Source organism: Lithobates pipiens, unplaced genomic scaffold, assembly GCF_037356315.1.
Source record: "Lithobates pipiens isolate NorthernLeopardFrog02 unplaced genomic scaffold, aLitPip1_a1.2 Scaffold_27, whole genome shotgun sequence".
Taxonomy (NCBI): Eukaryota; Metazoa; Chordata; class Amphibia; order Anura; family Ranidae; genus Lithobates; species Lithobates pipiens.
Genome location: NW_027507788.1, coordinates 224,453,369 through 224,467,528, shown reverse-complemented (window position 1 = coordinate 224,467,528; position 14,160 = coordinate 224,453,369). Strand labels below are relative to the sequence as shown.

At 48.2% G+C, this 14,160-nt stretch overlaps 1 protein-coding gene across 2 annotated transcripts in view; it reads right to left on the bottom strand.

Moving 5' to 3' along the window:
• The window catches only part of RNF207 (ring finger protein 207), a 90,162-nt gene that overhangs the window by 31,611 nt on the left and 44,391 nt on the right, over nt 1–14,160 (bottom strand). For both annotated transcript variants that reach the window (XM_077458305.1, XM_077458304.1), the window contains exons 7-12: nt 11,886–12,011; nt 10,100–10,146; nt 6,663–6,735; nt 3,892–3,960; nt 3,557–3,625; nt 3,327–3,448 (exon numbers count right to left, since the gene is read on the bottom strand). In XM_077458305.1, the coding sequence (XP_077314431.1) occupies nt 3,327–3,448; nt 3,557–3,625; nt 3,892–3,960; nt 6,663–6,735; nt 10,100–10,146; nt 11,886–12,011 (506 nt within the window). The remainder of the gene's footprint in view (nt 1–3,326; nt 3,449–3,556; nt 3,626–3,891; nt 3,961–6,662; nt 6,736–10,099; nt 10,147–11,885; nt 12,012–14,160) is intronic.

Here is a 14,160-nt window from a genome sequence, read left to right as displayed (position 1 = left end):
CACTTGCTGCAATTGATGATTTTTTTTCAAAATTTTTTTGCCCCCCCCCAAAAAAAAAATTTTGAGCACCAGCTGCCACTGCGTCACATGTATGTATTCTCTGGTTGTCTGGAGTTCAGCTGTAAATTGTCATTTCATTCCCCGTGTGAGAATATAAACTCTTCCTAAGTACTGAGCCCCCCTCTGAAGATCATCTGTTATTCTATTGTTTGCTTTTCCTGGAACTGCTGGATGTTGTAACAAGCAGGCGGCCGGCCTGTCATCAATCCCTACAGCTGTTTTCATTCTTCTGTGACAAGAACAAGCAGCCAATCCCCCGGGGTCAGGGGCAATTAGCAGCAAATGTGACAGAGCGTGCGGAATAATCAGCGCACAGCGTCTCGCAGGATCACAAAACACGGAAATGGTAATAACTCCAAGATGTCGCTTCATTCATCACATTCTATTGGCACAGAGAAGTTATTGAGTGATAATCGTTCTCAGTGCAGAAATAATGACAAATACTGCGACTTCAACACGCTAATAAATTCCGCACTTTATTTCCTGAAAATCTTCCATGCTCACACAATGTTTTTTTTGTTTTTTTTTAAGTGGATTAAAAAGTAATTTATGTTACAAATTGTAGTTTTCTTAAACGGGAATTGCCATTTGCAACATTTTATTTACAGTGCCTTGAAAAAGTATTCATACCCCTTGAAATTCCCCACATTTTCTCATGTTACACCCAAAAACATAAATGTATTTTATTGGGATTTTATGTTATAGACCAACACAAAGTGTCACATAATTGTGAAGTGGAAGGAAAATGGATCAAACAATCGGGTGGAAAAGTCCGGCAAACTGAAGTCCACCGGACAATCCCCCCGTGTGTAGCCTCCGGCATACTTTTTTGACCCGAAAGTATGGCGGACTTAGAAAGTAGTTTTGCACTCCAATCTTCCCGCCGGACTTGCATTTCCCGTGTGTGTGCCAGTCCGCCGTACTTTTGAAATGAATGGACTCCCCCCCCCCCCCCCCTGGAGAAAAGTCCGCTCATTTCGAGCGGGTCTCCAGGTAGGCGGGGCCCGCGAAGGAGACGTCGCTGGCCCCGCCACCTGGTATGGACTTAAAGGGGAACCCCAACGCCGGAAAAAAACGGCGTGGGGGTCCCCCCCAGGTCCACATCAGACCCTTGTCCGAGCACGCTACCCGGCCGGCCAGGAAAGGGGGGGACGAGCGAGTGCCCCCCTCCTGAGCCATACCAGGTCGCGTGCCCTCAACATGGGGGGTGCCTTGGGAAAGGGCACCTTCCTCCCCTTCCCCAAGGCACCCTCCATGTTGAGGGCACGCGGCCTGGTACCCCCCTGGTCCCCCCCTTTCCTGGCCGGCCGGGTAGCGTGCTCGGACAAGGGTCTGATGTGGACCTGGGGGGGGGACCCCCACGCCGATTTTTTTCGGCGTTGGGGTTCCCCTTTAAGTCCATACCAGGTGGCAGGGCCAGTGACATCTCCTTCGCCGGCCCCGCCTACCTGGAGACGCGCTCGAAATGAGCGGACTTTCCTCCGCGTGTGTGGGCGAGTCCGTTCATTTCAAAAGTAGGGCGGATAGTACGGCGGACTTAGTACACCGTATTAGTTCGCTGGTAGCCCGTTCGGAAAGTCCGACGGACAGTCTGGCGGGAAGTCCGCCATACCAAGTCCGCCGGATAGTCGGCTACGTGTACGCGGCATAAGTTTTTTTTACAGATAAATATGTGAAAAGTGTGGGGGGGGGGGCGTTTGGTTTAACCCCCCTTTACTCTGATACCCAGGACTGGGAAAGTGGGTGGGCAGAAGGGATGGCTTCCATGGGCACTGTGGTTTCATGTGAGGTTCAGGGCACCACGAGAATATTGGGGGGGGAGGGGATTTGTGTTGAGTGGGGGAATTTGGGGGGCAACAGGGGGTAAGAATTGTTCTAGGAGGCGAAATTTTTTGGGGGGGGGGGGGCTAGGAAAGGTGATTTGGGGTGATTTATGTTGGGAGGGGGATAGGGGAAGAGGATTTGTGGGGGGAGTTGTGCTAGTAGGGATGATTGGATGGTATTTGTGCTAGCAGGGGAAAATTTGTTGGGGGGGAGGGAATTTGTGCTGGGGGGATTTGGGGAAAGAGAGGATTTGAGCTGGGAGGAGGGAAGGGGGGGGGGCAAAGATTTGAGCTGGGAGGGGGGATTTCAGCAGGAGGCAGATTTGACCTGGGAGGAGGGGGATTTATGCTTAGCGGGTAAACATGCAGATTAGTACTCTTTTTTTTTGGGGGGGGGGGGGGGGGGTGATTTTGTGCTATCGTATTCTGCTCATATATCTTGGGGGCTGGGGGCGCAGTTTGGCATGTATGTTCACCCTGGGCTCTAGATGACCTTGTCCGGGCACTAAATCTAGTGTCACACAGTGAAGTGGAAGAAAAATGATAAATGATGCAAATAAATATGTGAAAAGTGTGGGGGGCATTTTTATTCAGCCCCCTTTACTTTGATACCCCTAACTAAAATCTAGGGTATCCAATTGCCTTCAGAAGTCACCTAATTAGTAAATAGAGCCCATCTGTGTGTCATTTAATCTCTGTATTAATACAGCTGTTCTGTGAAGCCCTCAGAGGTTTGTTAGAGAACCTTAGTGAACAAACAGCTTCATGAAGGCCAAGGAACACACCAGACAGGTCAGGGATAAAGTTGTGGAGAAGTATAAAGCAGGGTTAGGTTAAACCTGTTAGAGTCTGCATAAGACTTGAGACCGGGGCGGAGGTTCACCTTCCAGCAGGACAACGACCCAAAATATACAGCCAGAGCTACAATGGAATGGTTTAGATCAGGGGTCTCCAAACTGTGGCCCGAGGGCCAGATGTGGCCCTTTACTAGCCTTTATCTGGCCCTTGTGGCACTATTCCTCCTACTGACACCAATGATAGGGCACTACCCCTCCTACTGACCAACAACTCTGAGGCCATGTTTATTCTCAGTGATGCTGGGACGGGTGTCATTTTCTACCCCCACTGACCACACTCCAGTCCCCCTAAAGGACAAACTGGCCCTTTGTTTGAAAAGTTTAGAGACCCCTGCTGTAGATAATAGGATGCTCGCAGTTGGATAAGATGTATTTTTAGCAAAAGATGCCAATACCCGTAGAGGAGAGGATCCTTGGTACCACATGATAAAACTATACGGTACGAAACTGTTGGTGAGTTATATGGTGACGGATGTGGTGGTGATGTGGAAATGCTTTCCTACGTTCTCAGGACAGTCACATAGCTACAAGATCTCCTCCACAAAGCAATGGATACATCTTCATAGTATTAGATAGGAAAACTTACATGTTTCCATTCCCATGTCCGGCTCCTCCACAAACGCCGCTCACATTGCCAGCCCGGCGAAGGCTCAGCATCAACAGTGGTTCCAGGCACCGCGCAAACTCTGCCCCATAGTCTGTACTGATCTGCAAACCATATGAATTGGTTACAGTAATTGATATGAGAAGTCCAAGAAGAAGTAGAGGAACATGGAGAAGATACAAGGGAAGGTTGGGCTCTGGTCGGGTAATTACCTTGCTGCTCTGCGATGGTCTCAAGCGATACGGAAGCTTCACAATTTTCTGCAGTCTTTCCATTAGTTGCTGAAAGAGCGACAAAGAGAAACCATGAAATAATTCAACTGAGCTAGACTTTTCCTTCACCAACATACAAATGGAAGAAAAAATTCTGGAAAAATCATCTTTTTTTTTGACTTTTTAGAAAAAATTTCAAAGAAATGTCAGGCTTTCTGCCGCCACCCGATGGTTGCCAGCTGAGGTGAGGTTGGCACTTTGTAGTCCGGTAGGGTGACGCCTCGGCCTGACTATGAATAGAGTAACACACATTAGATTATTTAATAACTACTTACATAACCCAAGTCCAGGAACTCCGCCTTGTTCGCTGAGCTCAGGAAAGCTGAATATGTGACCAGATGGACCTAAGAGAGGAGATGATAAGGGCTATGTACCAAGAAAGTGTCCTCTGAGCAAGAACAAGTGGTCAGGTTTTAACAGATGTAGGTACCCCAGTGGTATATACACTCACCGGACACTTTATTAGGTACACCTGATCAGTTGCTCGGTAACACAAATTGCTAATCAGCCAATCACACGGCAGCAACTTAATGCATTTAGACATCTAGACGTGGTGAAGACGATTTGCTAAAGTTCAAGCATCAGAATAGGGAAAAAAGGGGACTGAAGTGACTTTGAATGTGGCATGGATGTTGGTGACAGACGGGCCGGTCTGAGTATTTCTGGGATTTTCACACACAACCATCTCTAAGGATTAAAGAGAATGGTGGGGAAAAGGAGAAAATATCCAGTGAGCGGAAGTTGTGTGAAGGAAAATGCCTTGTTGAGGTCAGAGGAGAATGGGCAGACTGGTTCCAGATAACAAACCGGTTCAGGCTGGTGGTGGGGGTGTAATGGTGTGGGGGATGGGATATCACCGGTTCAGGCTGGTGGTGGGGGTGTAATGGTGCGGGGGGTGGGATATCACGGGTTCAGGCTGGTGGTGGGGGTGTAATGGTGTGGGGGATGGGGCATCACCGGTTCAGGCTGGTGGTGGGGGTGTAATGGTGTGGGGGATGGGATATCACCGGTTCAGGCTGGTGGTGGGGGTGTAATGGTGCGGGGGATGGGATATCACAGGTTCAGGCTGGTAGTGGGGGTGTAATGGTGTGGGGGATGGGATATCACCGGTTCAGGCTGGTGGTGGGGGTGTAATGGTGTGGGGGATGGGGTATCACTGGTTCAGGCTGGTGGTGGGGGTGTAATGGTGTGGGGGATGGGGTATCACCGGTTCAGGCTGGTAGTGGGGGTGTAATGGTGTGGGGGATGGGATATCACCGGTTCAGGCTGGTGGTGGGGGTGTAATGGTGTGGGGGATGGGATATCACCAGTTCAGGCTGGTGGTGGGGGTGTAATGGTGTGGGGGATGGGATATCACCGGTTCAGGCTGGTGGTGGGGGTGTAATGATGTGGGGGATGGGATATCACCGGTTCAGGCTGGTGGTGGGGGTGTAATGGTGCGGGGGATGGGGTATCACCGGTTCAGGCTGGTGGTGGGGGTGTAATGGTGTGGGGGATGGGGTATCACCGGTTCAGGCTGGTGGTGGGGGTGTAATGGTGTGGGGGATGGGATATCACCGGTTCAGGCTGGTGGTGGGGGTGTAATGGTGTGGTGGATGGGATATCACCGGTTCAGGCTGGTGGTGGGGGTGTAATGGTGTGGGGGATGGGATATCACCGGTTCAGGCTGGTGGTGGGGGTGTAATGGTGCGGGGGATGGGGTATCACCGGTTCAGGCTGGTGGTGGGGGTGTAATGGTGTGGGGGATGGGGTATCACCGGTTCAGGCTGGTGGTGGGGGTGTAATGGTGTGGGGGATGGGATATCACCGGTTCAGGCTGGTGGTGGGGGTGTAATGGTGTGGTGGATGGGATATCACCGGTTCAGGCTGGTGGTGGGGGTGTAATGGTGTGGGGGATGGGATATCACCGGTTCAGGCTGGTGGTGGGGGTGTAATGGTGTGGGGGATGGGATATCACCGGTTCAGGCTGGTGGTGGGGGTGTAATGGTGTGGGGGATGGGATATCACCGGTTCAGGCTGGTGGTGGGGGTGTAATGGTGTGGGGGATGGGATATCACCGGTTCAGGCTGGTGGTGGGGGTGTAATGTTGTGGGGGATGGGATATCACCGGTTCAGGCTGGTGGTGGGGGTGTAATGGTGTGGGGGATGGGGTATCACCGGTTCAGGCTGGTGGTGGGGGTGTAATGGTGTGGGGGATGGGATATCACCGGTTCAGGCTGGTGGTGGGGGTGTAATGGTGTGGGGGATGGGGTATCACCGGTTCAGGCTGGTGGTGGGGGTGTAATGGTGTGGGGGATGGGGTATCACTGGTTCAGGCTGGTGGTGGGGGGTGTAATGGTGTGGGGGATGGGGTATCACTGGTTCAGGCTTGTGGTGGGGGTGTAATGGTGTGGGGGATAGGGTGTCTCCATCTTCTGATGGCTCCTCCCAGCAGGATAATGCTCCATGTCACAAAGCTCCGATCATCTCACCACTGGACAATGAGGTCCCTGTCCTCCAATGGCCTCCACACTCACCAGATCTCATCCAATAGAGCACCTTTGGGATGTGGTAGAACGGGAGATTTGCATCATGGATGTGCAGCCGACAAATCTGCAGCCACTGTGTGATGCTATCATGTCACTATGGAGCAAAATCTCTGAGGAACGTTTCCAACACCTTGTTGTATCTATACCACCAAGAATGAAGGCAAAAGGGGGTCCAACCCGCTACTAGCAAGGGGGACAAAATAAAGGGGGTCCAACCCGGTACTAGCAAGGTGTGCCTAATAAAGTGGCCGGTGAGTGTATAAATAAGAATATAAAAATCATGCAATAAACTATTAAAATAGAAACAAAATTTCAATTATAACTAATGATGATGTTGATAATAAAAAATAAAGATTTTTTTTTTTTAATAATCATATTTTTATTTTAATCAATATTTAACTAACTGCGATTGGTAAATAATAAATACATTTCAGCTTTAAATGAACCAATATAGGAATTGCTTGGTGTCCATGTGGGTGTTGTAGCCCCAGTGAAGGGAGGGATCGATGGATCCTTACTTGTAAGGTGGGTAATAGAGAAGCCAGGTGGGAGAGCTGGTCTTTAAACGCCTTTTCCTTTTCTTCATGTTGACTGGAAACCCAATGCAGAAACACATACATTTAGAATAAATACATGGAAAATATTAAATTTAAAAGAAATAATGTAAATAAAACAATGACATTCCTGATATTTAGAACCCAATATAACAATACTGCGATTCTCTTTACTCCTCAGCGGTATGTAGGAAGGTGCACTTTATTTTCTCCACCGCAGGTGGCGCTAAACCATAACGCTGCAGAGGAAGTCATGAGAAACATGGTTTCTCTATGGTTTTCTGGGTCAATGGGGAAGCGATCGGGTTGGGTGCTGTTGCCCAATGTGACTCTGGTGGCCATCTTGGGTCAGGAAGAACCTACTTAAGCTCTTCCCGCCCAGTCAATAGTAAATTGACGTCCGGGAAGTGATTCTGTTATCCTGACTGGGCATCATATGACGTCCTTCAGGATAACATGCTGCCATGCGCCTGTGGTGGTGCGCATCGCGGCGAATGGTGGAGCGGTGTATCAGTCTGACACACCGCTCCACCGGTCTCGGTAAAGAGTCTCCGGCGGAAGCTGTTTACCACTTGATCAGCTGTGTCCAATCACGATGTAAACAGGAAAAGCCAGTGATCGGCTTTTCCTCACTCGCGTCTAACAGACACGAGTAATGGAGAGCCGATCGGAGGCTCTCCTGACAGGGAGGGGGGTCTGCGCATTGTTTATCAGCGCAGCCCCGCTCAGATGCCCACACTAGACCACCAGGGAAGCCACCAGAATTGGGCAAATGGATCCATCCTGCCTTGTATCACTGGTTCAGGCTGGTGGTAGGGGTCTAATAGTGTGGGGGATGGGGTATCACGGGCTCAGGCTGGTGGTGGGGGTGTAATGGTGTGGGGGATGGGGTATCACCGGTTCAGGCTAGTGGTGGGGGTGTAATGGTATGGGGGATGGGATATCACCGGTTCAGGCTGGTGGTGGGGGTGTAATGGTGTGGGGGATGGGGTATCACCGGTTCAGGCTGGTGGTGGGGGGTGTAATAGTGCGGGGGATGGGGTATCACCGGTTCAGGCTGGTGGTGGGGGTGTAATGGTGTGGGGGATGGGATATCACCGGTTCAGGCTGGTGGTGGGGGTGTAATGGTGGGGGGGATGGGATATCACCGGTTCAGGCTGGTGGATATCACTTGATCAGCTGTGTCCAATCACGATGTAAACAGGAAAAGCCAGTGATCGGCTTTTCCTCACTCGCGTCTAACAGACACGAGTAGAGGAGAGCCGATCGGAGGCTCTCCTGACAGGGAGGGGGGTCTGCGCATTGTTTATCAGCGCAGCCCCGCTCAGATGCCCATACTAGACCACCTGGGAAGCCGCCTGGACCAACGGGGAAGTGGGCAACATGTGGATGGGCAAGTATGTACCCCATGGCCATCCACATGTGCAAATGATGCCAAAACTGTGTCAGTCAGTGCCCACAAATGGGCACTGACTGGCACCATCATGTACCAAAATAAAAACAGTGATGCCCAGCAATGCCACCCATCAGTGTCATCAGTGCCACCCATCAGTGTCCATCCGTGCCACCCATAAGTACCCATCAGTGCCACCTATGGGTGCCCATCAGTGCTGCATACTAGTGCCACCTCATCAGTACCACCTCATTGGTGCTGCCTTATCAGTGCCCGTCATTGAAAAAGAAAACTTACTTATTTAGAATAAAAACATTTTCAACATTTTCTGTCTTTTTTTATTTGTTGTGCAAAAAATAAAAATCGCAGAGGTGATCAAATACCACCAAAATAAAGCTCTATTTGTGTGAACAAAATTATAAAAAATGTGTTTGGGTACAGCGTAGCACGACCGCGCAATTGTCATTCAAATTGCGACAGCGCTGAAAGTTGAAAATTGGCCTGGGCAGGAAGATGTCTAAGTGCCCCCCGGTATTGAAGTGGTTAAGGTCTTGGGGGCGCTTTATATGAGTGGATAGTATAAGGAAAGGTACCCTGTCTGGTAGGAACGGTACTAGCGGTTGGGAGAGGTTCCTGACATGTACCCATACGTCGCTGCCAACTTCCAGGTTTAGTGTGAGCGCGTGTGCGCCCCCTGCCCGGCTTCTGCTGTGATGCCACACATCGGGAGCCGGTCAGCAAGTCCTGGCCAATGATTCACGGCCAAGCCCTGCTGATCGGCTGTGTCCAATCACAGCTCAGGTCTCTGTGTTGGTAAAGCTCTTTACAGAGGGAGCAATCTGTCAGTTTGAGAGGGTGAGAAACGGAGAGCTCTTTAGTTAAAAAAACAGCACATATTACACATTGTTAAGGAAAATATTTAACCCCTTGATCACCCCTAGATGTTAACCCCTTCCCAGCCAATGTCATTAGTACAGTGACAGTGTATAGTATTATCACTGATCACTGTGTTAGTGTCACTGATTATTTCCATGGCAGTTAGTCAGTCCCCACCCCAGTGTCAGTGTCGCACTGTCCGTCGCACTATTGCAGTCCCATTATTGATCGCTGTTCGCCGCTATTACTAGTACTATACAAGATAAAAAAAAAGATCCAGTATATATCTCATAGTTTGTATATAACTTTCACATGAACCAAACAATATACACTAATGCCCCGTACACACGGGTTGGACATTCCGACGACAAAATCCGTCTGATTTTTTTCTGACGTATTTTGGCCGAAACTTGTCTTGCATACACACGGTCGCACAAAGTTGTCGGAAAATCCGATCGTTCGGAACGCGGTGACGTCAAACGCGTATGTCGGGACTATAAATGGGCCAGTAGCCAATAGCTTTCGTCTGGTAATTTATTCTGAGCATGCGTGGCACTTTGTCCGTTGGAATTGTCTACACACGATTGCAATTTAAAGGATCGGATTTTGTTGTCGGAAAATTTTAGATCCTGCTCTCAAACTTTGTGTGTGTTGCAAATTCCGATGGAAAAAGTCCGATGGAGCCCACACACGATCCGATGTTCCGACAACGCGGTCCGATCGCACATTTTCCGTCGGAAGGTCCGACCGTGTGTACGGGGATTTTATTTTTAATCAAAAACATGTAGCAGAATACATTTTGGCCCAAATTTATGAAAAAAATTTGATTTTTTTTTTACTTTTTTAATGGATGTGTTTTATAGCGGAAAACCAAAAAATATTTTTTTTTTAAAACTTTTGGTGTTTTTTTGCTTATAGCACAAAAAATAAAAAAAAACCACTAACCATCAAATGCCACCAAAAGAAAGCTCTATTTGTATGAAAAAAATGATATACATGTCATTTTAGTATAGCGTTGTATGACCGTGGAATTATCAGTTAAAGCAGTGCAGTGCTGAAGAGCAAACAATGGCCTGGTCATAAAGGGGGTAAAATCCTCCGGAGGTTAAGTGGTTAAGAAGTAGACTCTTACCATTGGACAGCTTTCAAGAGGCTCTTCCTGCGTTCTGCCAACTTCTCCTGTAAAACATAACATAACTGATCCTCAGAAAACCAGACACAGGTTTCTAAATACGAATTATAATGTTTTTTTCCCAGTGGTGAAGCTGCTGGAATTGTATCTGTAAAGGGAGATCTTCACTGATAACTAATTACAGGTCATTGGTATCTTCCTCTCTTGTTTTAGTCACTGTCTGATCTGGAGCCATTATCAGGATCTCCACTTCCTGATGCTTTAAAGGCATTGGGAATTGCAAATTTGATCAGTAAGTAATCACCAAAAATCTACCACCCATGAATCTGATCAAACACCACAAGTCGGCTGCTTGTGAAGTCGAATAAACTGTGAACTTCAATACAGTTTATTAAAACAGGGTTGTCAAATGGTTGCCCTCAAAGGGCCAGTTGTATCAGGGGTGCGCTATGTACAGAGTGCAGAGTTCAGGGGTGTGCTAGGTACAGTGTGAAGGGTTCAGGGGTGTGCTATGTACAGAGTGCAGGGTTCAGGAGTGCGCTATGTACAGAGTGCAGCTTTCAGGGGTGCGCTACATACAGAGTGCAGTATTCAGCAGTATGCTACGTACAGAGTTCAGGGGTGTGCTCTGTACAGAGTGCAGAGTTCAGGAGTGCGCTATGTACAGTGTGAAGAGATCAGGGGTGTGTTATGTACAGAGTGCAGAGTTCAACGGTGTGCTATGTTCAGAGTGGAGGGGTAAGCTAGGCACAGTGTGAAGGGTTCAGGGGTGCTCTATGTACAGAGTGCAGAGTTCAGGGGTGTGCTATGCGCAGAGTTCAGGGGTGTGCTTTGTACAGAATGCAGAGTTCAGGGGTGCGCTATGTACAGAGTGCAGGGTTCAGGGGTGCGCTGTGTACAGAATGCAGAGTTCAGGGGTGTGCTATGTACAAAATGCAGAGTTGAGGGGTGCGCTATGTACAGAGTGCAGAGTTGAGGGGTGCGCTATGTACAGAGTGGAGGATTCAGTGGTGCTCTGTGTACAGAATGCAGAGTTCAGGGGTGTGCTATGTACAGAATGCAGAGTTGAGGGGTGCGCTATGTACAGAGTGCAGAGTTCCGGAGTGCGTTATGTACAGAGTGCAGCGTTCCGGAGTGCGTTTATGTACAGAGTGCTTTAGTGCTAAAAATAGTGCCTGTAAAATACGTCATCTACAATCCTAGTGTGAAAGCCCGAGTGCGCTGGCAAGACGTCAAAAAAAGCCCTGTAATCAGCTTCTTTGAGGCACATTAGGAGCTCCTAAAGCACCCCTGCCCATTGAAATCAATGGGCAGCACCGCTGAACCACCAGTAAAACACCTCGGCAGCGGCACTTTTAACCCTTTACTCGGCCGCTAGCGGGAATTAAAAGCGGCCCACTAGTGGCTTAAAAAAACACCTCTAAAACGACGGTAAATCGCCGCTAAAATAGCAGTTTACCGCCGGCAACCCCCCCGCTTTCAGTGTGAACAGATTTGTGAAGAATATTTGAGAGAAATCTGCCTTTTGTGTACATAGAAGAAGTCGTAGATCTTTGCGTTCAGCTCATGATAAATAGGGGCAAACACAAAAGCCTTGCGTTTATAATTTTGCTCAGTGTAGTATAGTTAGTCTGGTTGAAAAAAGACACAAGTCCATCTAGTTCAACCAAGGTCATGTGGGTTTCATATTAGCTGAGAAATGGGAGGAGATGTCGGGATTTCTAGTTTGTGGCTCTTATTCTGGGGGAATCCCAAAAACATGAGGCTTCGAGGAGCTCCAGGATACCTGCATGCTGCTGAAGAGAGTGTTGATTGAGGTTTCCTCTTCCTCAGCGCTGTTGCGGACTTCTTCTATCATGGCCTTCAGAAGAACAATCGCCTCTCGGGTGGAGGTCTGCAACTCCTTCACCGTCTATATTCAACAAAACATGAATAAATCTACAATCATTTGCCAATTTCTTCCAGCATTCTATGAAATAGTTACAGTTAATCACTTGTGACAAACAGTGGTGTAGCGTGGGTTGTCAGCACCCGGGGCAAGGCAAGAAATTTGTACCCCCCTAACCTGCGGACTTTTACTACTCCCCGTGTCCCTTCAAATACAATAGTACTGACCTACCTGATTCCTATACTGACCACTACACTAACCTACTTGATTTCAACACTGACCAACCTGATTCCTTTATTGACCATTACACACTACACTGACCACTATACTATCCACTACACTACACTAACCACTATACTGTCCACTATACTACACTAACCACTATACTATCAACTACACTACACTGACCACTATACTATACTGTCCACTACACTGTCCACTACACTACACTGACCACTATACTACACTGTCCACTACACTACACTGACCACTACACTACACTGTCCACTACACTACACTGTCCACTACACTACACTGACCACTACACTACACTGACCACTATACTACACTGTCCACTACACTACACTGTCCACTACACTACACTGACCACTATACTATACTGTCCACTACACTAGCCACTATACTATACTGACCACTATACTATACTGTCCACTACACTACACTGACCACTATACTATACTGTCCACTACACTACACTGACCACTATACTATACTGTCCATTACACTACACTGACCACTATACTATAGTGTCCACTACACTACACTGACCACTATACTATACTGTGCACTACACTACACTGACCACTATACTGTCCACTACACTGACCACTATACTATGCTGTCCACTACACTACACTGACCACTATACTATACTGTCCATTACACTACACTGACCACTATACTATACTGTCCACTATACTATACTGACCACTATACCATACTGACCACTACACTGACCACTATACCATACTGTCCACTATACTGTCCACTACACTGACTACTATACTATACTGTCCACTACACTACACTGACCACTATACTATACTGTCCACTACACTGACCACTATACTACACTATCCACTACACTACACTGACTACTATACTATACTGTCCACTACACTACACTGACCACTATACTATATTGTCCACTACACTACACTGACCACTATACTACACTACACTGACTACTATACTATACTGTCCACTACACTACACTGACCACTATACTACACTATCCACTACACTACACTGACCACTATACTACACTGTCCACTATACTGTCTACTACACTATACTGTCCACTACACTTACCACTATATTGTCCACTACACTGACCACTATACTATACTGACCACTATACTGACCACTATACTATACTGACTACTATACTACACCGACCACTATACTGTCCTGCCTACAGTCTTCCTATACTGACACTACATATATAGCGCCTCTCTCTCTCTCCCCCAGTCCGAGTCCATCCATTCCTCACCTTTTTGTTCTGCATCGGTCCGGACTCCGGAGGATAGGAAGAGGAGGAGAAGACAGCGGCCCTGGCGCCAGTGCTTGTCTCCCCCGTGCTTCAGCCGCCATGTTCAGTGTTTCTTGGCACACTGTGATTGAGCGTATGAGGGTAATGTGCGGAGGCGGGACTTCAGGAGCAACCACGATCGCGGACAGGCCAGCCCCACATGACCCCCATACACCCAATCACAGGGCGCCAGACACTAAACATGGGGGCCGGAGCACTGGGGACACAGGAAATTAAAATTAGAAGGCAGCCAGTAGTGACACTACTGGCACAAAATTTCACCTCCCTAAATGTCGCGCTCGGGGCCACGGCACCCCCACGCTATGCCACTGGTTACAAACATGTATTTCCTCTCCTCTTCAGCTCCATCTAATGGCCACAATGCAGTATTTTATTACTACTATCTATCAACAATATTGATTAAATCAGAGTTCCTTTCCCCTTTCCAAAAAATTAAATTCAGCAGCTACACATAATGAAAGACACATCATGCTTACTTCCCTTCCATATCAGAAGATGTGCAGCAAAGACATCAGCACAGAACTGGCAGACACCAGTGGGACTCAGGTACACCCATATAGTGTCTGGAAAAGTCTGGTGGAAACCAGTGGGACTCAGGTA